Genomic DNA, 24,531 nt, shown 5'->3' on the forward strand with positions numbered 1-24,531 from the left:
ATTTTTAAATCGAGAATGATCTATATTTTAGAAAAGGGAGAGGGCTGGTTCGAGGGGGAGCCTGGAGGCCGGGAGATGAAGTTCTCACCACTGCAAGTAGTAGACTAGCAAGGAGAGAGTGCCCCAGGGGCCAGGCCTGGGGAGAAGGAGGGGAGAGGTGGTTGGTCCTGAGGTTCAAGGGAAAGGGCGTGGGATTTACTTCCCTGTAGTAGATTCCCAGCCCAAAAGTGGTGAGAAAAGAAGGGTAGGGCAGGGAAGGGGCTGAGCTGGTGGGAGGGGGCTTCGGAGGAGTGGGGATTGGAGCCCCTGCGGTGGAGAACCATGAGGAACTGGAAAGCATTTAGGAGCTAGTGTCAGCTGTGCTTGGAGACCGGAGCTATGGAAGTGCCTGTGCCCTGCCCCCCACACCCCCCAGGCCCTGCAGCCTGGGTTTTCCTACCATCCCACTGAATGAATCTCGAAGGTCTGGAGGAGCTGGGCAGTGTACAGAGGTAGAACAGCCATAGGATCGGGCTGACGGAGGGAAGGGGCAGAGAGGGAGCTGGACGGGCGATGTCCACAGAGCAGCCCTCTGGGCTCATGGGCTCCAACATTCTCATTTTGAAGTAAAGGAAACAAGCCAGAGGGGATCAGCCCAACCTCAGGCCATATAGAAAAACCGACCAAGTAGCAGAGCAGAGTCTGCCCTCTCAATTTCCAGTAAGTACCATCCTCCCCACCTCCAGGGGCAAGAAATGAACAAGTAGAGATGAGCAGTAGAGAGGACCAAGAGGTAGAGCCCCGAAGGTGTCTAGTTCCTCAGCCTCACCCTGCCCTGGGTCTTGGGGACCACAGGACTGCCCACAGGAAACAGGCCTGTAGGAGAGGTGTCCGGGGGTCCCTACCCCTTACACCTCCGTGGGAGACGGCAGAAGCCCGCTCCCTAATGCATCCCTGTCCCCCAACCGGTCCTGCTAGGTTTCACGGAGAGACACGGGGATTGCCAAAGCAGCCCCCACCGCTACCACCACCCTGGGGCTTCCACGCTGCAGGGAAGCAGGGCCGGCCCAGCCTGTCTGGAAGATCCCGGCTCCCACTCCCGCTCCTTCTCAGGGCTTTCCCAGGCTGCCGCGCCCCCTCCTCTCCCACGCACTGTGCTCACCCGCCCAAGGCGCCAGGCGCCAGCCCCACAGCCCATCATTAACCAGCTCCATGTGGGGACTGGGGGTGGGGGGGCACATCAACCAAGAGGAAAACATCGGCAGTTTCTGTGACCCCAAATGCAGGGTGGAGGCGCCAGGGCCTGTACAGTAGCAATTAGCCCCTGACTGTGGAATCATGGGATGTTATCACCTCTGCTGGCAAGGTGGGTGTGGAGGGGGCTCTAGGCCCCAGGACACCTGAGGCCACTGGCAGGCAGAGTCCCACACTGTGTGGCAGGGGCGCATTAATGTGGCTAGTGTGGTCACAGAGCAAGGGCACTCGGCCCCTGGTCCAGGCCCCCGGCCGTGCCCAGCCCCACGAGAGGAGGCTGGAGACATCGGGTCAGCTGCTGCATGTTCTTCACAAAGCCCTCTGACCTGGCTCCCCTGCACCCCGTTCTGTGTGGAGAAGAGCCTTTGGCTGGAGAGCCAGCCCGGACACTTGGGGAGCTCCTGGACTAGAGGAGAAGCGCGCCCCAAGCATAGAGGCAAGACAGGGCAAGTTCAAAGGACTTCAGGGAGAGCCCTCCTCCTGTGGGTTGGTGCTGGCAGAACGACTGGTCCAGGTGGCACAGGCTGGCAAAGCCTTCCCGGTGGAAGGGACCCCAGAGAGGGGACTCCCTCCTGGTCTCACCCTCTTCCTCACTAGCCTCTCCCCCAGGGGCACTGACGTTAGGTCGCAAAGGGAGCTGAGGCGCTGGCCGGTCAGGGAGTCGACTTTGGGAGAAGGGGGCCATCACCTTTCGGTCACTGGGCTGACTGAGCAGGGTTTCGGCTGGAGGCCCCCGCCCCCCTTTCCCATGGTGAGTCATTCCCACTCACACTTAGCTGGTTTCTCACCGGATGTGCTCTTGTGCCAGTTCCGGGGAGGGGAGAGGGTACATCCCTGGAAAGCCCTATCATTGGGTGGCAAAGGATATTAGTTTCAGAAAGGCCCTTGTTGGGGAGTCCTGCATCCCCACTTTACTCCAGGCCAAGGCTGCCACTTTTACCCACCCACCTGAGGGCACCCCGGCAGTTTCAGGAAAGGAACAGGGGACAGAAGGGGTGACCCATGCTGGGAATCCCCAACCCCCCTCTCCCTGCCAGTCTCAGCCTGCTTGGCTAGGGAGAAAGGGGTCTGAGGTTTCAAAGAGCAGGAAGAAGTGGGTATGGGGAGCAGAATGCCCCCCCCAACTCTGGGCCACACCCCACTGCGTGGGAACTGGTGGCCTCAGCCTGCAGATTAGCTCCGTGGTGGGCAGGGCAGGCGGGCAGGGCCTTGGGGAACAGGTTTGTCGGCCACAACTGAGGAGCCTTTGTGTTTTGTTGCTGAGCTTGGGCTTTTTTGCAGGTCCATGACGTCGGGGGGGGGGGGGGGTGCCGGCCGACGCCTGCCTTGTTGGCTCAGCACTTCTGAGAAGCCATGAAGGCAGTCTGAACTGCCCAAACTGAGTTCTAGTGGGGAAACTGAGGCACTGGAGCATAGGCCCCAGGCCTCTGGCCTAGTCTCTGGAGCTCTAGGATCACCAGGGAGGATATAGGCAGTGCTGAGGTCAGGGAAAAAGACGCTGTCTTTTGATCTCCCCGGATATATGAACCCCTCTGCCAAGGGCACAAGTTCCCCACCTGTCTGGCTCCTGCCTGCTCTGTAGCTCTTGCAGGTGCTCCCATCTGAGTTCACAAAGCCCCTGTTTCAGACCCACCTGCTAACCCAGTGCAGGTGCTATGGTGGCAGTATTGTGACTGGCATTCACACCGCTTCTCAAAAGGAGCAGTGGATGGAGGCACTGAGGTGACCTTCCAGGAGGGACACGACCCAGAATGGGGCCCTGGGCAGCTGGTTAAGGATTGAGTCTATTTTGATGGCAGGGAGGGAAGAGCACTGGCTTGGGGTGCTGCTGTTCTGTGTCCCTGGGCAAGGGCCCAGCCAGGCTGGACCCTGTTCTGCTCCATAAAACAGTAGCTCAGAGTTCCAATATGCCACCACTTTAGTGGTCTTGGTTCCCACATCTGGAACCACTGCTGCTCCCCATATGGAAAAGAAGTAGAGACTTCAGTGGACCAGTCCTAAGTACTTGGGGGTCCAGAGAAAGTCAGATGGCTACTCTCTATAAGCGCTGGACCCTGTCAGCATCAGCCAAGACAGGGCCCACTCAACCCAAAGCCTAGCCTGGTCCTTGCCTCCAAGGCGAGGAAAAGAAAGAGATGCTGTCTCTTGATCTCCGCGGGTATAGGAATCCCTCTGCCAAAAACACAAGGACCTGACTCTATGGGAGCTGGGGGAATACACCCTAGACACACATGCCAGGGAACTGGAAACAAAGAAAGACAGACTAAAGCTATGTGTGCCTTGGAATGAATAGTGATGTCAACTGAGAGGAGAATCAGGAAGGGCTTCCTGAAAGCGGTACCCAGTGCATGCCTAGTGCTAAATAGGTGCTTGGTAAATATTTGTTGAATGAAGTTCCAGGAAAGGAGATGTACTGCTGCATAGGTGGAAAATGCTGGTGATGGTCGTGGTGGGGGTGAGGAAGAAGATGGTGATGATGACACTGAAGATGGTGATGATGCTGGTAGAGGTGATGGGGATGATGGTGGTGATAGCATCTAACCTGTATTGAGCACAGTGTTAAGTGCTGCTCTATCCTTACGACAGAATTACCAAGTGTGGGTGTTATAATCCCATTGTACAGACTCCAAGCCCAGTGTGAACTGAGCCACAGAGAGGTTAAATCATTTGCCCCCCAAGTTTTCACAGCTCGTAAGTGTCAGGGAGGAAGTGCAAACCACACTGTCTGGCTTTCCAAACCCAACACACTGCCTGAAGGGGATGGTGAGAGAACAATTCTTGGGTAGCGAGGGAGACACAAAGTACCAGTTTTGGGGTCTCAGGACTGCAGTGGCTGGTGAAGTAGCCAGACCAGCCAAGAAGTGCAGTGCAGACCACCCCTGCACTCCTCCAACCCTTTCCCTTTTCAGGGGTGAGCTCTGCTCCCCTATCAACTAGAACATTCTGATCCCACCTGTCAGCACCTTCAGACTAAAGAACAAGGGACATTCTTTCCCCATGTTGTATCCACAGGCCAAGATAGTCAGCCCTCAGCCAGAAGCTTGGGCTTTGGGTCCCCAAACCTAGAGTCGAGGTGACTGGCTAAGGACCAGAAAAGTGAGGGAATGTCTTCAGAGCATTCCATCTCCCTAGCACCTTCCAGGTCCAGAACTCTGGGATGCTCACCTGAGCCCACTGTTCCAAGAGCGCCTCTTGGCTGCCGCCCCACCGCCCCCCAGGGCATCTTCACCAAGCCTGCCCTGCCGGCATGCTGCAGCCAGAGGAACCAAGGTAAAAATGAGTCCAGTGGCTCCCAGCATCTTCCCGCCCTGGGGCCCCAGGGGCAAGCGCCGGGGCGCACGCTCTGTACCCAGTGAGAAGACACATGGGCACTTTCTTCACCACCATTGTGGGGTTGCTTCTGGAGAACCCCAAAGCAGTTGTGGGGGTGGGGACGGCTGCCCCTACCTGATGAAGCATTGGTGGGTGGCAGGGTCTCTGGGCACCTGAGCTCTTAGCGGGGCCCTCGCCCCACACCCTGCGCCAGGCACTGTCAGCGACCTCCCCTGCTGGCACGCTCAGCCCTGCAGGGTGAGATCATGCTGAAGACCAGCAGATGAGTGTCAGCCTGTGCGCCAGGCTCTGAGCCCTGCCTGCGCCCACACCTGCACGTGGAGAGGAGACAGGGTCGCAGCAGGCATGGTCCAGCAGTGGGCCATGTCCCGCTACAGGTCCCACCATGCCCGGGCACCATTCCCAGGATGGCTCCCGGTGCCCACACCCCACCCCCCACCCTCCACCTGTAGCCCAAGCCTTCCCAACTGGCTTTTCCTGTTCCTGGCTTTGTGTGGTGAAAGTTCCCCAATTATACCCACATTATCTCAGCTGCTGGCAGCCTCCAGCAGACTTGGTGAGTGGAGGCTGAGGGGTAGGAGGGACAGGGAGCACCCAATTATCCTGCTGGGAAGGGCCTAGGGCCTCACCACTTGCCAGATGTCCAGTCAGCAGGAGTTCCGGGCTGTCTGGCCCACTGACCTCACCATGAGGCCGTACCCAGGGTGTGGCCACAGCTGAGCTGGGCTGCAGGTCAGGACACCAGGCAGTGGGATCAGAAGGAACCATTGTGATTGGGGAGCCCCCGCTGCTCTTTTAAAGAGGAGGAAGATGGGACTGTGGAGGGGGCCAAGGTCCCGAAGTGAGCGCCAGATCACAGACTGGAGCCCAGTCCTGCTGACCCCAGCGGCTGCTCTCCAGCCTACTCCCAAGAGCCCGCGGTGCTGGGGAGATGTCAGAACACTGGGAGCAGCAGAAGGGGTGGGGACACCCCACTTGGGCCTTGAAGGGCTGTGTAGACATGAACACAGGGGAGACAGGAGCATCAGGGAAGCTTTGGCGTGTGCCACACACAGGAGGACACTGTGCGGACATGGAGAGACGGAGGAAGGGTCAACATGATGGTGACCATGGGCATGGAGCCCTCATGCCCTGCTTCCGGGTCTCTACCATACAGGGGCAGCTGTGAGCCCTGAGCTCCACTCTCGAACCCCATCCCCTTAGGGACCATTATAGGTCATCGTCCCCCCGCCTCAGCGTCAGTACAGGGCTTGGCATTGATCTGACTGACGGCAGTCAATAAACTACTGAGTGAAATAGGACGCAGGACATGGAGTACACAAACACATGGCCAAGGACAGCACTTGGATGGGGGGGTTGGGGGGGGCGGGAGCGGCAGGGCTGCTGCCCCAAGTTAAAGGGGCTGAACTGGGTTCGGACATTCTAGATGAACTAAAACAATGGCTGGGGAGACTCAAGGGAGTGTTTTCATTCATTTGATGCCACTGATCACTCCCTCCCTGCAAGTCTTCCCTCTCATGGCTTCTGTTGCAGTCTGTTTGGCAAGGAGTATTTTGTAAGCACCTACTGTATGCCGTGTGCTGGGCAGGCCCTGGGGATGAAACAATGGAAAAGATACAGACCCACCCTGGAGGGTTTTATAGTCTGGTGGGATGGTCAAAAGAGCAAACAACCAGATTCCAAGGCAAGAAAGCTGTGGAACAGCAGAGCAGGGGTGCACCCCCGGGAAGCTGGCCTGAGTGGGGTCTCCACAGGTGAAGAAGGAAAAGGGCATTCCAGAACTAGGGAACTGCCTGAGAAGAATCTAGAAGTGTGGCCTCAATAAGCTCTGTGCTCCTGGGGACTGGAGTCACTTGATTGTGACTCGAGTGCTGATAGACTTAGCAAATGATGGATTAAATCGGGGGCTGGTGGGGGAGAGAACACAGCTTGTTCTGAGGAGGGATCCAGCCCGATGTGGTGGGGAAGCATGGTGTATGGAGAAAGGTGGACAAGAAGGCAGGACCGGGTGGCAAGGACATCGGAGGCCCAGTAAGACATACACTTGCCTTTGAAGACAGCATGAAGGTCAAGGAGGCTGAGCCCTGTGCCTGACCCAGTCTGTGGCCCCAAGATCCCCAGGGGCTTAGCATGAGAGAGAAGACAGTGAGTGGCCCTAATGCCCTCCCGCCCCCCAACATGCTTCCTGACACAATTTCTCACCCATCACACAATGGGTTCCCCGGAAACTCTGTTGTTTGTGAAATGAGATTATCTTCTATTTGTTACAAATTTGCATGGAAGAAGAGGGTCCTTGAATTAAAGATAAGGAAACCGGTGGGGAAATTTCTCTTCTTACTATTGACTTTTGTTATCATCATAGACCCTGAGGATTATGGGCGCCATTTACCAAGTGAGGGAAGCGAGGCCCAGAGGGGCAGCAGCCCGTGGCCCCCGGGCCTGGGCTTCCCTAGGGAACAGCGCGTTCAGGCTGTCCTCACGCACAACAGGGGTGTGTGCAGCTGCTTGCCCAGGGCCACGCTGCAACATGCCATCAGGTGGAAAGGCATTTGTGGGATGATAGGTACAGTATGTTTCTGATTTCTAAAAGGAAAAAAAATGAGTGGTCACACAGACACCGAGAGAGAAGTAAAGCAGGACACTTCCTACAGGGTTACCAGTGACGTTTCTGACTTGTGGGATCTTCCCAGGACTTCGCAGTGCTTTCTGGGATATTTTTTATAACAAGTGATTGTGATTTTTATCAGAGTCAAATAAATAATGCCTGCTGGCACGAAAAGGGGGCACTCAGGGAGTTGGGTGGGGCGTGCATGGCTCTGACCTCCCCTTCATCTCCCCTGACCAGGCACCCACACCCAGGTGGTTCAGGTGAACGACTCCATGTATGGCTTCATCGGCGCAGACGTGGTGCTACACTGTAACTTCGCCAACCCCCTGCCCGGCGTGAAGATCACCCAGGTCACGTGGCAGAAGGCCACCAATGGCTCCAAGCAGAACGTGGCCATCTATAACCCAGCCATGGGCGTCTCGGTGCTGAATCCCTACCGCGAGCGCGTGGAGTTCCTGCGGCCCTCCTTCACCGACGGCACCATCCGCCTCTCCCGCCTGGAGCTGGAGGACGAGGGGGTCTACATCTGCGAGTTCGCCACCTTCCCCGCCGGCAACCGCGAGAGTCAGCTTAATCTCACTGTGATGGGTAAGCTGCCCCTTCCCCGCTGCTGCCGAGGTTGTGGCCCAGGGGCCTGGCCATCCTCCGTGGCTCCGGGCGTTCTCTGTGGTGGGCATGCTCCCAGCACTCCAAGCAGTGCGCTTCCAGGCCCTTCTCACCAGGCTGCCCCGCGGTTTGCCAAGGATCATGAGTGGGCTTCAGCTATAGACAGAGCCTAGGCTCATTTTTCAGGGGGCTCTTGGGGGTGGCCAGGAGGCAGGCAGCAGGATCAGACCCTTATGGTAAGGAAAGTTGGCGTGTGAGCTGCTGCCTCGAGCTTGCCAAGATGCAAGAAGACCAAAGGGGATACAAATAGCAGGTAGAGCAAAGGTCTGGTGTGCACACGTGCTGGCGGGGGCTGGGTGAAGCATGGCCACAGACCAGGATGACCAGGGTGACTTGAAGCCTGGGCCCTCGCGTCTTGGACGAGGATAGAGCTAGTCCCATGGGTCTCTTTGGTTCCCCACAGCCAAGCCCACCAACTGGATAGAGGGCACCCAAGCAGTGCTTCGAGCCAAGAAGGGGCAAGATGACAAGGTCCTGGTGGCCACCTGCACATCAGCCAATGGGAAGCCTCCCAGCGTGGTATCCTGGGAAACACGGCTGAAGGGCGAGGCAGAGTACCAGGAGATCCGGAACCCCAATGGCACGGTGACGGTCATCAGCCGCTACCGCCTGGTCCCCAGCCGGGAAGCCCATCAGCAGTCCCTGGCCTGCATCGTCAACTACCACATGGACCGCTTTCGGGAAAGCCTCACCCTCAACGTGCAGTGTGAGCCGGGGCCGGGTGTCTGGTTCAAGAGAGGGGGCCTTCAGGGATGGGCACCCCTGTTCCTCCCACTCCTCGCCTTTGTTTCTTCTCTCCTGTCACTCCCCTCCCTGCATTCTCCGTCCCGTTCTCTTTCAGAGCTGCTTTGTCCTCCCCTCATCTCTGCCACATCTCATCTCCTTTCACTCATTCTTTCTCTCCTTGTTGCTTTCACTGAGGTCTAGTGATCTCCACCCTCCTCACCCTTCCATTTTTTCGGGTTCTTCCGTGCGGCTGTACTTTCCATTCCTTCCCTGTCCCAGGCTTCCTTGCCTGGCCTCACCCTTGTCAAACATCACCCCTTGCCCCATAGATGAGCCCGAAGTGACCATCGAGGGGTTTGATGGGAATTGGTACCTGCAGCGGACGGATGTGAAGCTCACCTGCAAAGTTGATGCTAACCCGCCAGCCACCGAGTACCACTGGACCACGTAAGTGCTGACAGTTAGCTTGCTGGCCACAGGGAGGTCCACCTGGTCTACCTCCAGAAGACTTAGGCAGGAGGAAGTTAGGGTCTGGGCTCAGGCTTCTCAGTGAGAAGGAGAAGGGCCATACGAGATCCCCAGTTTCATACAGCCCTGTGTTGGGCTGTGGCAGGGTCAATACAATAAACTGTTAAACCAGAGGGGCTTCCCTCATGACCTGCCTCCCTTCTCTCTAATAAAGAATTTTGTCATTTCTTTTGGTGATTCATTCTGAGTCACTCCCACCCCAGCCCCCAGTATTTATTTTTATCGAGGTGTCCCCAGGGAGGCTGGCTTTCTGGAGCATCCCAGATCTTTCTTTGTTCTCATTCCTTCTCTCTAGCTCCCCCCCAATTCCCAGGGAAGAGGCCCCAGCATGCCCGTGTTCCTGAAGCACTGGCCCTTCTTCCCATCACCCCACTCTGGGCTTCACAGTCTTTTACTTGGCCCTCAAGGGGTCCCATGTCCCTACCAGCCAGCTCTGAGGGCCTGAGCCACAGTCCTTCCCAGAAAGATGGGAGCACAGGGGAGACCAAGAAGGTCACCTTGGACAAGCAGAATCTATCCACGCACTCTTCTTCCAGGAAGTTGAGAACACTGGCCAAGCCAGCTATTCTCCTCCACTTCCTCCAACTAGAAGTGCTTCTGAAGGTACAAGGGGGTGGGGCCTGCTTGCCAATTTTGGCCAAAAATGGTAGGAACAAGTTGCTGCAAGAATCCAACGAATGACAGCTTTGTGGCATTGGGGTCAGGAGGAAGGAAGAAGTCCCCTTGTCTTTGGGAAACTTCCAGGGTGCTCCCCACCTGAAAAGGGCCTGTGACATGAGCTAGGGAAATGGAACACAATTCCTCACTACCTACGTAACCTGTTAAAATACAGACTCCAAGCTGGTGGCCGCAGTGGCTCAGCTTTAGGAGATTTAGAGTTAGAATCCAGACATCTGTATTGCTCTCCAGTTTCCAGGAAATGAAGGGCCAATGACCAGGAAGCGTGAACAGGAGAAAGCCCTGGCCCAAAATACCAAATATGTGGCCAGGGCTCTAATTTTTCTAGAACTAACTGCAGTTCCTCTGCTTCCTAGGGGTGTTGCCTTGTCATAGAACCTTTAGTTCTTCATCTGCAAAGTAGGATAAGTATCTACCCATCCCAGATACATTTTGGTGCTGAATATGATAAAATCGCCAAAGGCAAGAGATTATGCTGGTTGCTTTCGTTTTCACTCCTTCTGAGACAGACCCTGCCTGTTAACTCAGGGTCTGTTAACTCAGCAGACTGCCGGAGGAGCCAGGTGGGTGGCACAGGTCAGCTCTTAACCCTCGCATATCTCCCAACCCCGCAGACTGAATGGCTCTCTCCCCAAGGGCGTGGAGGCCCAGAACAGAACCCTCTTCTTCAGAGGACCTATCAACTATAGCCTGGCAGGGACCTATGTCTGTGAGGCCACCAACCCCATCGGCACCCGCTCAGGCCAGGTGGAGGTCAACATCACAGGTAGGGAGCTACACCGGCCATGCCTCTCCCCACCCACTGCCCCTGCCACTGTCGACATCCTCCCCGCCCCCTCTTTGGTTGTGTCATTACAGGAAGTTTGTGTCTCCATTTCTTGCTTCTCTGGTTCTCCCTTGTACTGTGGCCATCAGTCTTGCTTTGCTTTTCTCTTTCCTCTTTAAAGCTGTGTGTGAGACAGTCAAGGTGATGCCCAAATAGAGGGAGGTAGGAAGAGGCTCCAGGAGGGAAGAAGTAGGTGCTGTTTACTTAAATACTAGCTTGGAGGGTAGAGGCAGAACTTAAGAGTCTGTCTGTGGGACTGCCACAGAACCATGGGGTGCAGGCTTAGTGGGGGTGGGAGCTGAGGGGGAGCTCTGCTCCTGCATCAGGAAACCCACATGGGCTGGAAGACAAGGTTGTATGACCTCAAGTAGGGAGGGAGCTGGAGGGAAAGCGAAGGTGTCGCTCAAAGCCAGGGTTTCCCTTGTCTCCTTTCTGTCAGTGCAGATGGGGAGGTTCAGGCCCCTGATCTCTTAGGGTCAAATAAGTACAGGGTCTAGGATATTCTAGGGGAGATTTCAGATGGGCTACAGTGTCACCTGGACAAGCCCTCATCTATAAAAGTGGATAATATGACATGCTTGGAAGGGCTGTTGTTAGAATCAGACGTGATATAGGCCAAGTGCCCGGCACAGACCAGTCTGTCAATAAATGGCTCGTGCTCTGTGATTATTATCTTGGCCTCTGTCATTACCACTATTAATGGAAAGATCAAAACAAGCCAATAGAAGGGTGAATTGCTATCACAACTCCACAACCAGAAGAGAGGGCGTCTTTAACATTGACACCCAAACTAGTTGTAAGGTGAGAAAGTGATAGCAAGCACCACCTAGGACAGGAAGTGATGTAATGCCAGTGAGATGGACAGGCGGTGACTTTCCTGAGACACAAGCTGGGCTCAAGGATACAGGAAGTTGGACACGGTGGCCCTGGGCTGCAGGTGCAGAGCGTAGGCAGGCCCTGAGGAGTCACAGCCCCGAGCCTGTGTCTCAGGAGAGGGGGCCTCCTTTGTGGGTGCACCACAGCACAAAGGGCAGCCAGAAGCTGCTGGGCACTCCGCTGCCTGGCCTCGAGCCTAGCCTGCCATTTGCTGTTTTCTTCACCTCCCTGCCCTTGGCTCTGGGACTGGTCAGGGAGTAGAAGTGTTGGGTGAAAGCTGAGGGGCTCCCCCAGAGCACTAGGCTTTGGGGGCCCCCATAGGTTGGCAAGGACAGGAAGACTAGAGTCACACGCTGTGGCCCCTTCCTGGAGAAAATTTGAGCAAACTCAGTGAGGGCTTAGAAGGTGACTGAGCTCTGGTCCTGTGGCTGGAGGGGGCAGACCAGGGTGAGGGGGCCTCATAAGAGAGCATGGCCCCCATGGGGAGGCGCCTCTTCTGAGGGACAGCATGGACTCGGCCGCTTGTGTGACTGTGTGGCCTCAAGCAAGTCCTTCACCTCTCCGAGTGTTCACCTCCTAGTATGTAATACTTAGTTAATCTTACTTATCTCCGGCTTCTAACGATCAAGCCAAATCGGTATTCTACTACCTGCAATGGCAGGTACTCCCTGGATTCCTTCCCTCTGACCACGAACCACCAACCCACCTCTGCCTCTCTGCCACCCAGGCCCTCTGGGAAACTGCTGAAGGCACAGTCAGGGGAGGAGGCAAGAAACGCCTCTGGGGTCAGATAGATGTCTGCCACTCCCAGGCAGGAGTGCGGTGGCCCGAGGCCCTGCTAGACTTCTGGGGCTCAGCAGAGCCCAGCGCAGACAGGGCTGGGACAGCAAAGTCGGGGCTCCCTCCTCCCAAAACTCAGGAAGATGCAGTGAAGGAGGATGCCCTCCAGGGTTCGTCACCAGTCTAGGTGGCTTTGTCAGCCAGGACTGCCAGGGCTCTAGCTGGAAGGGCACACAGTGTGCCCCACTGTGCTCTGCGCAGGTGCAGAGTAGGATGGGGTACAGACACATGCATGGGCAGTGAGAAGAGTTTTGCTGAAGGGGACTCTTGTTGACCGCCCAGTTAGGCAGGAGCCAAGCAAGGGTGATGCTCAGGGAATCATGGACGGGCCCTAGCGCCATTACCCTGGCTGTACAAGGGAGGTCTCCCCCCGGGGAGGACTGGCCGGGCTCCGGGGCTTTACAGAGCTGTTCCTGTGGCAATTTCTGAGCAGCGGCCGGCCCACCGGCCTCCACCCCCTAGCAGTGGGTGCCGGTCACATTCTCTCCGGGCCCACACCGAGGTGCACACCTGCCCTGTGCTCCAAGCCCCAGTGGTCTGGCAGGAATGCCTGAGTGAGGCGGATAAGTGGAAATTTAATTTTTCATTCTGGCCATCCTTTCGGGTAATAGCTTCGCCCTGGGCGCATCTGGAGAGGGAAATGAAGAGCAGCTGGGGCGAGGGCAGGAGAGGGCCTACAGGCGCGAGGGACGTGCGGGGCGGGGCCGTGGCCCCGCCTGCACAGATGACCTTTGGCACGGGCTGCTCGGGTCCCAGATCCTGGAGGGGGTTGCATTAGGGTGGGGGTTCCCAGGCAGGGGAAGTGTGTGGGAGAAAATGTCTGGAGCTGAGTGGGCAGGGATGGAAGGCCCCGGCCAGGCTTTCTCACTGGCCAACGGCATCTCTCTCTGCAGGGGCCTCAGCAGTGAAGAGAGATGACGAGGCACATGGTTTAGACTGAGCATTCGGGAAGCTTTGTAGAGGGGATCAGGTAGAGGTGGTCACAGGTGAGGGTTTTGGTGAGAAACAATAGGCCCAGCCTGCTGGGGATGAGAGAACAGAGAAGAGAAACTCATCGGGGAGAGAGAGAGAGTGTGCGTGCGTGTGTGTGTGCGTGTGCGTGTGCGTGTGCGTGTGCGTGTGTGTGTGTGTGTGTGTGTGTGTGTGTTCGTTCCTAGCCTGGCCTGGGGCCTTTAGAGAAATCTGTCTCTGAGGCCCTCATGCTGAGGAGCTGTTTCACAGAGCTGGCCACAAAACAAACCAGCTCCCTCTCCTCCCTTGGGGCAATACCCTCTGAGGGTAAGGCCAAGGTATGTCCTTGACCAGACTACAGAGGCTCAATGAGCCAGCATCTACCCCTGGGAGTGTTAGAAGGAAAGTGTCCAGGCTGCTCCCGGGAGCAGGGCAGGGAGGCCTCTGGGTCAGATGTTTGTCCCAGGTCCCATTTCCGGTGACGGTAACAGGATCTGCCCTTTAGGCCAGGAGATCTTCAAACCAAGTGGTGGGGTTTCAGGGTTCATGGAGAAGGAAGGAGCAGGTGTGTGTGCTGGGCGTGAGTGCGGATGTGTGCCTCTGAGTGAGTAAATGTGCACCAGCAGGCACACAAGAGACTGTCTGTGCAAATGGGAGCCGTGGCTGTTCTGTGGGCATTTGTGATTTTCAGCGACTGGCAAATGGCAGAGTGAGAGAGTCTGTGAGAAGGCAGCTGCATCCGCGCCCCTGGGAGGATTCAGTTCTCCTCCAGCTTGACAAGGCCCTGCCCGATGGTCTGACGTGATGCACAGCTGCTGCAGCTGCAAAGAAGGGCTTCCCAGAGTTTGACCTCAGGCCTTCCCACTCCCTGTGGCCAGCTGCACTGCATGCTGGGAGGTGTAGTTCTCCCCGCTGCACCCAGCCTAATCTGATGCTGGAGCATTTCCTGCTAGCCTGAGGAAGCACCAGGCACTGATTTTAGAAGCAAACCAAACCTCCTTCTGACTCTAGATCCATCCAAACACCCCACCTCAGTCAGGAAGCCCCCAAAGCATAGCCCCGGCTAACCTACACCCCTGACCAGCATGAATTCCTGGAGGAAGCTGCAGCCTTCAGGAATGGAATCAAGAATGGGATATGAGCTGCCCCCTCTGCCCAAGGGTGTATAAGAGGATTGAGGGACACCGGCTGGGCACCCCCCCCACCCCCAGTAAGTGCAAATGACCCCACCGTCCAGCTCTCTCCTCCTCCCAGCTGCGACCCTTGAGGCTCTCTCTACTCCTGGCACAAGGACAGGAGCTACTGGCTGAATGTGACAGCTGGCGGGGCGGAGGGGGAGGGGCGAGCTCCATTCCCCCAAGCAGCCGCCTTGCAAGTGAATTAGGTCCCCAGATCTCCTCCTTTCTTCTGCACCTTCACTTGGCCTCTTCACTCTGAAATCTACCAATGCTGAAAGGGCATCTTGGCCATTCTGCTTCTAGATAGATCTGCCTCTAAAGTAGCCAAAAGAACCACAATACACTGTGGTCCCAAAACATTCCCAGGGAAGAGTGGCAATCCTAAACTTCCTTAGGGTTCAGGGGGGACGTGTACAAGGGTTAGAGGGAGACCCAGCAACATCTGTCCCCACAGTTCCACTCCTCCACACCCTCATCGAATGAAATGAGGTCCACAGTGCACCCATGCATGCATGTATTTGAGTGTCCCGTAAATGTTTGCTCTGCCTGAAGCAAATCTCTCCTCTAGACAGAAATCACTCAACAAAAATCCTAGAACTTCAGCCACTTGCCAAGCAAGCTAGGTACTTAGGGATTTACCAGTGAGCCCAACAAAGTCCCTGCCCCTGTAAAGCTACATTCTAGCACAGGACAAACAACAAGCAACAGATAAAATACATCTTCAAAATCATGTAGTGGTGAAGAGGGTGATATGGAGAGAAGCCAAGCCGGGAAGGGGGTCACGAGTACCTCGGAGGTGGGGGCTTATGGGTTTTGATTTTTAAATGGGTGGTCAAGGAGGCCTTAGTGAGAAGGTGATCTTGGGGCCAAGCCTTGAAAGAGGTGAGCGAGGAACCACAGCACACCCAGGGGCGCCTTGAGCATGCGGGGCAGCCGTGCCAAGGCCCTGAGGACTCCTGCGGCAGAGGGAGTCGAGGGGGGAGCGGAGGGTGAAGTCAGAGGTTGGGGTGGGGGCACAGATCACGTAGAACATTCTGAGCTCTCCAGACCTAATAGGATCTGTGTGACTGCGATGTTGAAACTAGTCTGCAGAGGGAGAGGGTGGAGTCAGAGAAGCCAGTAGGCCGCTGTTGCAATCATCCAGGTGAGAGAGAGGATGGTGGCATGGATATGGGTGGTAGTGAAAGAGGTGGCAAGGAGTGTCAGGTTCCAGGTTTACTTTGAACTGTGATCTATAGATTAGTTCGGGACACCAGCCACTCTGGTGAAAACAGGTCATCGAGTAAACTACATCACTCTGTGATCAGAGGGGCCCCCCAAATTCAGGCTAGTCTGCTAAGACGTAGGAGAGCTTTATTTCTCTCCAGGTCTCTGCGATTGCAGAAAGCATAAAAATAAATACAGTGGAACTTATATTGTACATAAGTGTAAGAATTGAATCAACCTCAAATAAGCACGAGGCTGCCACTTCCTCAGCCCCTCTCCTCGAGCCTGCAGAGATGAGCAGGAAAACTGGCAGGAGGACCAGAGCCCAACATGCTGGGTCTTCGTGTGCATTATGGCTGTTTATCTACCACAGGCTTTATGCATCACGATATGATTGACAGAGTGGAGCTAGCGATTGCTTATACCAGAATGAGCCACGCGGACATTAATACATAAAAATTCTAAAGAAAAAAGATGTGTGTGAGCTGGAGAAAGGAAGGCTTCACGAGGAAGGGACTGAAGGACCAAAACAGGGAGAAGCAAGTGAGGACGGTGTTTCTGGCAGAATGAGGAGCAAAGATTTGGGGTCAGGAACCCACTGGACAGCAAGGAGAGGGGCAGGGATGGCCAAACGCAAGACAGTGCACACAGTGGACACTCTGAAGAGCAGACCGGCAGGGCCCAGCAGGCAGCAGGAAGTCGCTGCCAGTCTCTGAGAAGGGGTGCGTGCCTTCTACGCAGTGGGTGCAGGGAACAGATTCAGGAGGGAGATTCGGGAATCTGCTGCCATAATAAAACCTGATAAAGCAATACACTACCGAATGAGAAAGAGTCAGTGAGATCTGAGGGCAGAGTCAGAAATAAAGGCGACCTGGGCTGGAAGCGCAGACCTGGCGGTGGCGGTGGGGGCGCTGAGAGAGGGTTTGGCGGGAAGCTGGGGAACCGAGTCGGGAGAACTAGATTGGGTTTTGAGCTGGGAAGAGAATTCCACACGTGGGAGTGCTAGAGAAGTGTTTTCAAAGTATGTACCCCTAAATACTAGTCATGAATGGTCTCGGAGGCAGGGAGGGTAGGGGACCCTCAGTTGTCCTATCTCTCTAGCAGTTCAGAGCATGTGAGAAGGTGAAGGACTCTGGTGCTTGGCCTACCAACATTTCCCAAAGTGTCTGGCCCCCCGTCCTTTCGCTAACCTTCTGTGCCAGCAGAATGAGGGTAAGGGTGTAAGTCTAAGGATGGAAGTCTAAGGATGGAATCCTCAGCCTCGTGTCCAAAAGAGACAGGGCCCCCACAAAGCAGCCCCGAGAGCAAAGCGGGGGATCCAAGAACCCTGATACCGGAAGGCGAGAGCAACGCGTCAGAAAGGAAAGGCGGCCCCTCATCTGGGTGCCTGCCTTACCCCTTGGCCTCTCCAATTCCTTGCTGGCTTCAAGGCGTGGCTTAGTCTCCTCCAAGAAGGCTTTTCTAGCTGCAGGTCGCAAGTCTCCTTCCCCTGCACTCCCGAGCCACTTCCCTGCCAGCGCCCTGGATGTCTGCGGGCTGCTTTGTCTGTAAGAGCATCTGGTTTCCCCGCTAGGCTGTGAGTTCCTGTGTCTCATGATTAGCAAGATAGATGCTCGATGCATGTTTGCTGGTTGAGTGGAAGGGTAGGTAGGTGGGTGGGGTGGGGCAGATGGGTGGATGAACTGGATGAAAGAGGAGGCCAAATTCAGGTGAGAACTGAAGAGGGAGCAGGCAGGTTGAACGCACTGAAAAGCCTGGGTTCCTGCCAGGCACCCCTTGTGGAGGCAGTTCCCACCTCCCGGGGAGCAGGTGTGCAGCCCTTAGAAAGGCAGCGAACAGATGGGACCTGGTGAACCAGGAGAAGCTTAAGATCCCAGGCAGACGGTTCTGGAAGTAAGCAATGAGGAAAAATATGCAATAAATATTTAGTGCAGGCGTGACCCGCACTGAGGACAGAGTGGTGACAAGTGGGGAGCGGAGTCTTGGCGCTTGTGCTTCCCTGCCAGTGCTGCCTGGGGAGCGCCAGGAACCAAGCATCTGGGTGGTCCCAGCTCAGCCCTGTGACTGTGGGCAAATCACCTCCCCTTCCTGGCCCCAAGTTCTCAACAGCCCTGCCAGCCTGAACTTTTAGGGGGCCTTCCCCTTCCTCTAGAATCCCTGCCCTGCCTCTCCTGCTCCAGGCAGCACCCATGGGCTCCCACACAGGGCCCGCCCCGCCTCTGGGAGGAGGAATGTGCTCACGGGAGGAGCCTCATTCCCATGGAGTGAGTGGTGCTGAATCAGGAGTGAGTTGGCAGGAACCTGCTCCCTGAGGCCTGAACTTGTGCCCAAGCCCATCGTGACCTTTGGCTTTGGAGGGGAGGGCGAGAGCAGCTGAGGTCAGCCTACCTACTCCTCGTGACCATGCCCAGCCGTGGTCTCCGGTGCCACCCTGTGGTGGTGTTGGGAACCACCTCCCTCAGCCTGGCCAGGGGACCCCTTTGGCCTGGGGACCCCTTTGGCCTCTGGCGTGGCCCTGGAAGGATAGGGAAGGGGCAGTGCTGCCAAGTAGGCACAACTCTGACCAGTCCCACAGGCACCCAGCCTTCTCTCCTCCCACCCACCCACTTCCTTTCTCTTCTTCCCACCATTCCTGCCTTCTTCCTGGCCTTCTCTCCTCTGCGCGTGTCTGTACGCACACGTTCATCACACCGGCATGGCGTCCGGCTGGGGGTGACAGGGGTGTGTGTCCATCACCTTGTCTGTGTAGTGGGGCACTCTGTTGCCTCCTTCACTGCACAGCTGTGCTGAGCACCTCATGCACAGAGCCCAGCCTGGCCGAGCCTCCAGCCCCCCGGCCCTGCACACGGGGCCCCGCAGCCCAGAACCACAGCCCGCTCATCAGGCATTCATGGAACATCGGCAGGGTCGGCACCTGGGAACCCATGTTCATCCCTGTTCCCCAAGAACAGAGGATGTCAGACGTGGCGCCCGGAGTCTGAGAAGCCAGAGCGTGGTTCTGGGGCACTACCACCAGCGAGTGTCAGGCAGGGGGGCAGCTGTTCCTTATGCTTGGGCCTTACATGCAAGACAACCAACTCCGTCACTGGCCTTGGGCAAGTTACTAAACCTGTTGTGCTGGGAATCAATGACGCTCCTCCTCCTTGGGGGTCGTGACAGTGACTGTGACTGGATCAAGGGCAGACGGCCCCAGGCCCCAGGAGAAAGACAGCACTGAGGATACAGCACTGTCTCTGCCTTTTTCTTCTCCAACTACCAGGTGGCAGGTGTGGGGCTCAGAAGAGGGGTGCTCGGAGGTTTCTGCAGCGGGAGCTGCCCTGGCACCTGGCCCACTTCCTGACCATTCCCTCCCCTGCCTGCCGCCCTCTCTCCCTCCCTGCTGACTCCCCAGGAGCAGACACTGATGCTGTCCCCCTCCATCTCTTTCCTCACCCAGAATTCCCCTACACCCCGTCTCCTCCCCAACATGGGCAGCGCGCTGGGCAGGTGCCCACCGCCATCATTGGGGGCGTGGCGGGCAGCGTCCTGCTGGTGCTCATCGTGGTCGGCGGGATCGTGATCGCGCTGCGCCGGCGCCGGCACACCTTCAAGGGCGACTACAGCACCAAGAAGCACGTCTACGGCAACGGCTACAGCAAGGCGGGCATCCCCCAGCACCACCCGCCCATGGCCCAGAACCTGCAGTACCCCGACGACTCAGACGACGAGAAGAAGGCCGGCCCCCTGGGCGGGAGCAGCTACGAAGAGGAAGAGGAGGAGGAGGGCGGGGGCGGGGGCGAGCGCAAGGTGGGCGGCCCCCACCCCAAGTACGATGAGGACGCCAAGCGACCCTACTTCACAGTGGATGAGGCGGAAGCCCGTCAGGACGGCTATGGGGACCGGACTCTGGGCTACCAGTACGACCCCGAACAGCTGGACTTGGCTGAGAACATGGTTTCTCAGAACGACGGGTCTTTCATTTCCAAGAAGGAGTGGTATGTGTAGCCCCATCGCCAGAGCCTCTGTCTGCAGCCCCTCCCAGTCCCCACCCGCACGCCCCCTGCCCACCCCCCACTCCTCCAGGAGCTGAACAGAGACTCACCCAGCTGCCCAAAGCCAGCCCCCACCTCCGGGGAGCCGGGGAGCCCAGGGCAGACCCACCTGGCTTTGTTTTTATTTCCCCTCTCCCAGCCCTCTCCCCCGGTGTTGTGTTCAACTGTGGCTTTGGTGTTGCTGTACCTTCCCCTCCCTGACCCCCACCGACCTGCCCTCGTTGGGGGAGCCCTGCTCTCGTCTTGTGTACCTGGGCACCCCTCCAGGGTCTGGGGAGCCAGCCCAACCCCCAACACTGGAATTTGTTTGTGTTCCCTCCATTGGGGGTAGAGGGCTGAAGGGGCTCCAAGGAGGAAAGCCCCCCCCCACCCCCAGAAGCTGCTCCTCTTTTCCCAAGGAGAGGGACCCAGACACCTACCATGCGCTGATGCAGCTGGGGAGTTTGGACCCGGGTCTGACAGCACAGCCATGGCACCCGGGAGGCAGAGGGTGGGGTGTGGCTTCTCCAAAGCACCCAGGGTTGTCTTGCTCGTGAAGTGAACCAAGTTGAGGTCCACCCCTGGGGCCCTGGCCAGTGTATTTTCCTGGTCAGGTTGGTTTTACATTTTTTTTCCTCATTGGCCTTTAGAGAGCTAAGTTGGCCCAGCTCTGGGGTGTCCCTCCTCTTTACCTAGTCTGCTTCCCACCTAGCAGGGCTCCAGGTGGACTCTGGCCCACACTTGCCATACACCTCTGCAACACATATGCACACACACATGCTCATACTACCCGTGTCTACCCCGCGCTCCCCCTGGGGTCACATGCCTTACTCAGGCTGGTCACTGCCCCTCCGCTCCACCTGTCCCCCCTTCCCAGCTGAGGATGGGGGCAGCCTTCAGAAGCTTCCAGGGACAGCGGAGACTAGGCCTCCCTGGTGCCTCCTCCCTAGGATCTCAGGCTGACCCTAAACTGCTTCTTACAGCATGGAAGTTTCTCAAGTTTCTCCCTTATCTATCAAGTGCTAGTAACTCTTGATTCTGAGAGGGAGTCAGGGCCAGGACCCCAGAGGGGAATCCCGCAGGGGTTAGAGGTGAAGAAGGGTCAGTGGAGAAGGAGTCTAAATGTAGAAGCTCAGCAAACACGGTCTGATCAACTTGGGAGAGTTCAGGTAGCGCCTCACTCACCAAGACCAGTGTCAGTGTTACGCGCCTTTCAGGAAGTGCAAGGGGATGGAGTGGGGTGGCCAGGGGCCCCAGAGTCAAGCTCCTGCTCACCCACCCTCCACTCCTCGCTCAGTGCTCCTAGCCTCCACTCTGGACAAGGAGGACCTTGGAGAAGCTGTAAATTTCCTCCCTGAGTGGGCTCTGGGCTCCTGTCAGCCACCCAAGACTCAGTCTTCCCATCTGTACAATGGAGGAAGGCCTCCCAGCCTCTCTCACTTCCCCCAGCTCAAAGTGCCTCAGATCCTCCATCTGCCCACCCTAGCCCCACCGGCACTCTAGATGGGAAGCGCCTGGGATGGGAGAGGCAGAGCGGTTCATGCCCACCCAAAAGGATTGCCATGAACTCAGCCCAGGGTGTCAGGGGCTTTGTGGGATGGCAAATGGTGGTGGGGAGGGAGGCAGACCACTCTGTGCCCCACGGGCACTGACCTACCCTGCCATAGGCTTCCCAAGGGAGTCCCTGGCCTGTCAGCCCTGTCCCCCTACCTGGTGCTGCTATTGATCCCCCCAGCCAGCTCCATCTCTCCTGGGCCCACCCTGGCCTGGACCCTGCTGCCCTAGCCCCAGCCCGGGCCACCCAGTAGCCACGTAGCAGAAGTCTGAAGCCATGCCAGCCCTGGGGAGGCTCTCTCCTCTTAGCTTTGGGGGTACTGGATGAGGTGGAGATGGAGGAGAAAATTCTGGGGTCTTTCTAGCCACAGGGCAGAAGAGGAAGGAGAAGCTGGGCTGCTTCTCCCAACAGTATTAGTGCCCCCAGGGTAGAGGACCTATTCATGCTACTTCACTGCCCCACCCACCTCATGCCCCTCTGACCCCTCTGCTTGATTCCTTGGCCCCCAGGCAGGAGGAAATCCCAGGGACCTGCCTGACAGAGGCATTCTCTGTACCCTTGAAGTGATAAGACCGGAAGATTTTCTGCTCCTATATCTCCCTTATCCTGCACTGCCAACCCTATTCCTCATTTATATGACTTTAGGAGGCCCTGGGCCCAGCCAAAGCACTGAGTCCCCCTTAAGACACCTCCACACACTTCCCCAAAGCAAAGCACAAATTGTGGTGTCTCTGTCATGTCAGGGGCTCTTGGCAAGGAGACTGCCCTGGAGCTGAGAGTGGGCACAAGATAGGAGTTGCACTGGGCTTGGGGAGATGGGGTTTTCTATGTCCTGAGACTGTGGGGAGGTGGGCACGGCTGCTGGGCCCTCAGACACAGCCAAGCCACACAGGGGTGGTCTGGCCCAGCAGAGATGAGGACTCTGCTTCTCCTCCATGCCCCCAGCATGAGCTGAGCTTCTGCCTTTGCTGGAAATGAAATAAACTCGGTATGAAGAGTGCCAAGGCCTCCCCATTATCAGCCTGCCTCTCACTGCCCTCGTGTCCTCGCCTCCGCCATGTCACCTGTACCCCTATTTCCTTAAGATTTTGATATTGTTCTAATGTGTAACAGAACCAGAGTCCCCTTTTATTAGAAGGATCAGAACAGCAGCAGCACACAGTTGGGACAGACAGCCGCGCAAGGCCCAGCCCGGGCACATACCTGCCCGGAGACAGTCCCAAGCACAGAAAACACACACACACACACACACTCACACACACATGACAGGAATGGTCTGGGCCTGCGGGAAGCCCCGAGAGAGAAACGGCGATGTCTCTTTCTCGGCTGTGTGCCCTCTGCCAACCCCCTCCCTTCTGCCCCAGTCACTGGTGCAATAATACTCCTGCCCTCCTCCAAGCGGAGGGGTCGGAACTATGTGAGGTGGATGTGTGGGCCACTCAAGAGGGAAAAGAGGACCACTCTCGGGGGTCGGTGGGGAGTAGGGGGAGCAGATAGAGACCTCTGAGTCCTGCACCCACCCTCCTACTGAGGAGCAGGTGGCCCCCCCCCAGGGCTCCCTGCCCACAGGGGGCCTCGCTCTGGCCACAGGTGCCCAGGAGGCAGGCCTCTGTGCTATGGTCCAGGCAGCAAGGGCTTCTGGGGCCTGTGGCCACAGCCATCACCCAATTATAAGGCCAGAGGAGCCAACCCCCACTGGTGCTGCTGCTCTTCCGACTCCAGCTCTGACGAATGGGATCCTTGGCCGGTAAAACATGGTTTTCCTTTTTTTGTATCAATGGAAACAAAATCCAGGAGAAGCTGCCACCCCTCGCCTCTGAGTGTGATACACGATCTTTGCTTCAGTTTTTTCGTCACCCTTTTGTCTTTGGTCCTGGGGACGTCCCAGCAGATTCTCCTGGTTCTGACTCTGGGGGTGTTTGCATCACCCCCTTTTACTTGTATAAAAAAAAATGATGGGTTGAAAAATGTACTGAGGAAAAAAAATGTACTTTTTTATAAATAAAGTGTTTAAAACAGTCCTGGTTGCCTGGAGTCGCTCCTCTCTACCCTTCTCCCTGCTGTGGGGGCAGGGGCAGGGTGTGGCTGGAGGTGTGGGGGCAATGAAGGAGAGGGCGCCTTCTCCCTGTAGCCACCCCATGGTTCCAGGAAGGTGACGGCAATCCCTGCTGGAGACCCCTGCATAGGGCCCCAGGAAGTCACCATCTTGCAGGGTAAATATGAAGATCCCACCTGCGGCCTCACCCACAAGCTCACGGGCCACCACTGAACCATCACTGTGGAGACACGGTGAGAGGCGGGATGCAATGCCAGGAGGTTGACTTCAGGCGCAGGCAGACGCCCTCGAGGACCTGAGGCCTGACAGGTGAGGACCAACAGTGGAGAGGCAGAAGGCAGCAGGCCCAGGCTGGCCACAGTCCCCTGCCCTCCAGAGCTCAGAGGCCCCAGAGCTGCCCCCAGACGCTCTCCAGTCCCCCTTGCCCTGCTCCCTGCCATCCTGTTCCTTTCTGCCAAGTTCCATCTGTGGCTGTTTGGAGAAGAAACCCAGCCTAGTTACACCTGTCATGTTAGCAGCTCCCTGGGGACAGAGATGAAGCATTATCCTTTTATCTTTTTATCTTCTACATCGTGGATATTGCCAGTCCCCATCTCTCTAGGGGGTTGCTTGGGGGGAAGGTCTCCTAGCTCCTTGGGTACCTCTTCTCCCCACTCTAGCACCATCTGCTTCCCATCTTACAGGCTGGAATGCAGGACAAATTGATGGTGGGGTGGGAGTGGCAGAGGCTTCAATGACTGCCCCCTGCCCCCAGTCACCCCCAGTAGCATCTTCTTTCACTGAAATCCACACCACGTACCCCCAGAGAAAGGGGGTAGGGACACTGGAAGTCAAGGTGACCTCTTAGCAGAAAGTCCTCCTGCCCATCAGGAGGCAAGGTCATGCCCTCCACACCTAAGGTTAGGGCAGGATGGAAGGGGCAGAATCAAGCATGGAGATGAGGCCAGCAGCTGCTGGCAGCTGGCCGGACTCCCTCACTGGAAGGCCATATCCTAGATGGTTCAGATGTTGATAATCAAACAAGATGCAAATTAGTTGTTTAAGCGGTCACTTCCTCAGTTTTCCAGGCTGTCTGTTTAAGTTAATTTTTAATTTGCACAGGCAATAAATGCTTAATTACATTATTAATATATTGGAAGAGAGCAGTGGACAGAACATCCTAATTGGCATTTAACTAGCGTGTTCTGGCAGATTAGCCAAGACTTTCTCTAGCAGCGGAAGGAGGGCAAGCCAATTAGTCCCAGTCATAGCTCTCTGGGCT

General features: G+C 56.7%; 1 protein-coding gene across 1 annotated transcript in view; it reads left to right on the plus strand.

Annotated features, from left to right (window-relative positions):
* The window catches only part of PVRL1 (poliovirus receptor-related 1 (herpesvirus entry mediator C)), a 61,668-nt gene extending 38,449 nt beyond the window's left edge, over positions 1-23,219 (plus strand). Inside the window, exons 2-6 of the mRNA XM_004689172.2 lie at positions 7,412-7,762; positions 8,244-8,546; positions 8,896-9,013; positions 10,387-10,538; positions 19,086-23,219. Coding sequence (XP_004689229.1) covers positions 7,412-7,762; positions 8,244-8,546; positions 8,896-9,013; positions 10,387-10,538; positions 19,086-19,633 — 1,472 coding nt within the window. The 3' untranslated portion in view covers positions 19,634-23,219. The remainder of the gene's footprint in view (positions 1-7,411; positions 7,763-8,243; positions 8,547-8,895; positions 9,014-10,386; positions 10,539-19,085) is intronic.
* The last annotated feature ends 1,312 nt before the right edge of the window (positions 23,220-24,531 follow it).

This window comes from Condylura cristata, unplaced genomic scaffold, assembly GCF_000260355.1.
Source record: "Condylura cristata isolate star-nosed mole 26May11 unplaced genomic scaffold, ConCri1.0 scaffold00025, whole genome shotgun sequence".
Classification (NCBI taxonomy): Eukaryota; Metazoa; Chordata; class Mammalia; order Eulipotyphla; family Talpidae; genus Condylura; species Condylura cristata.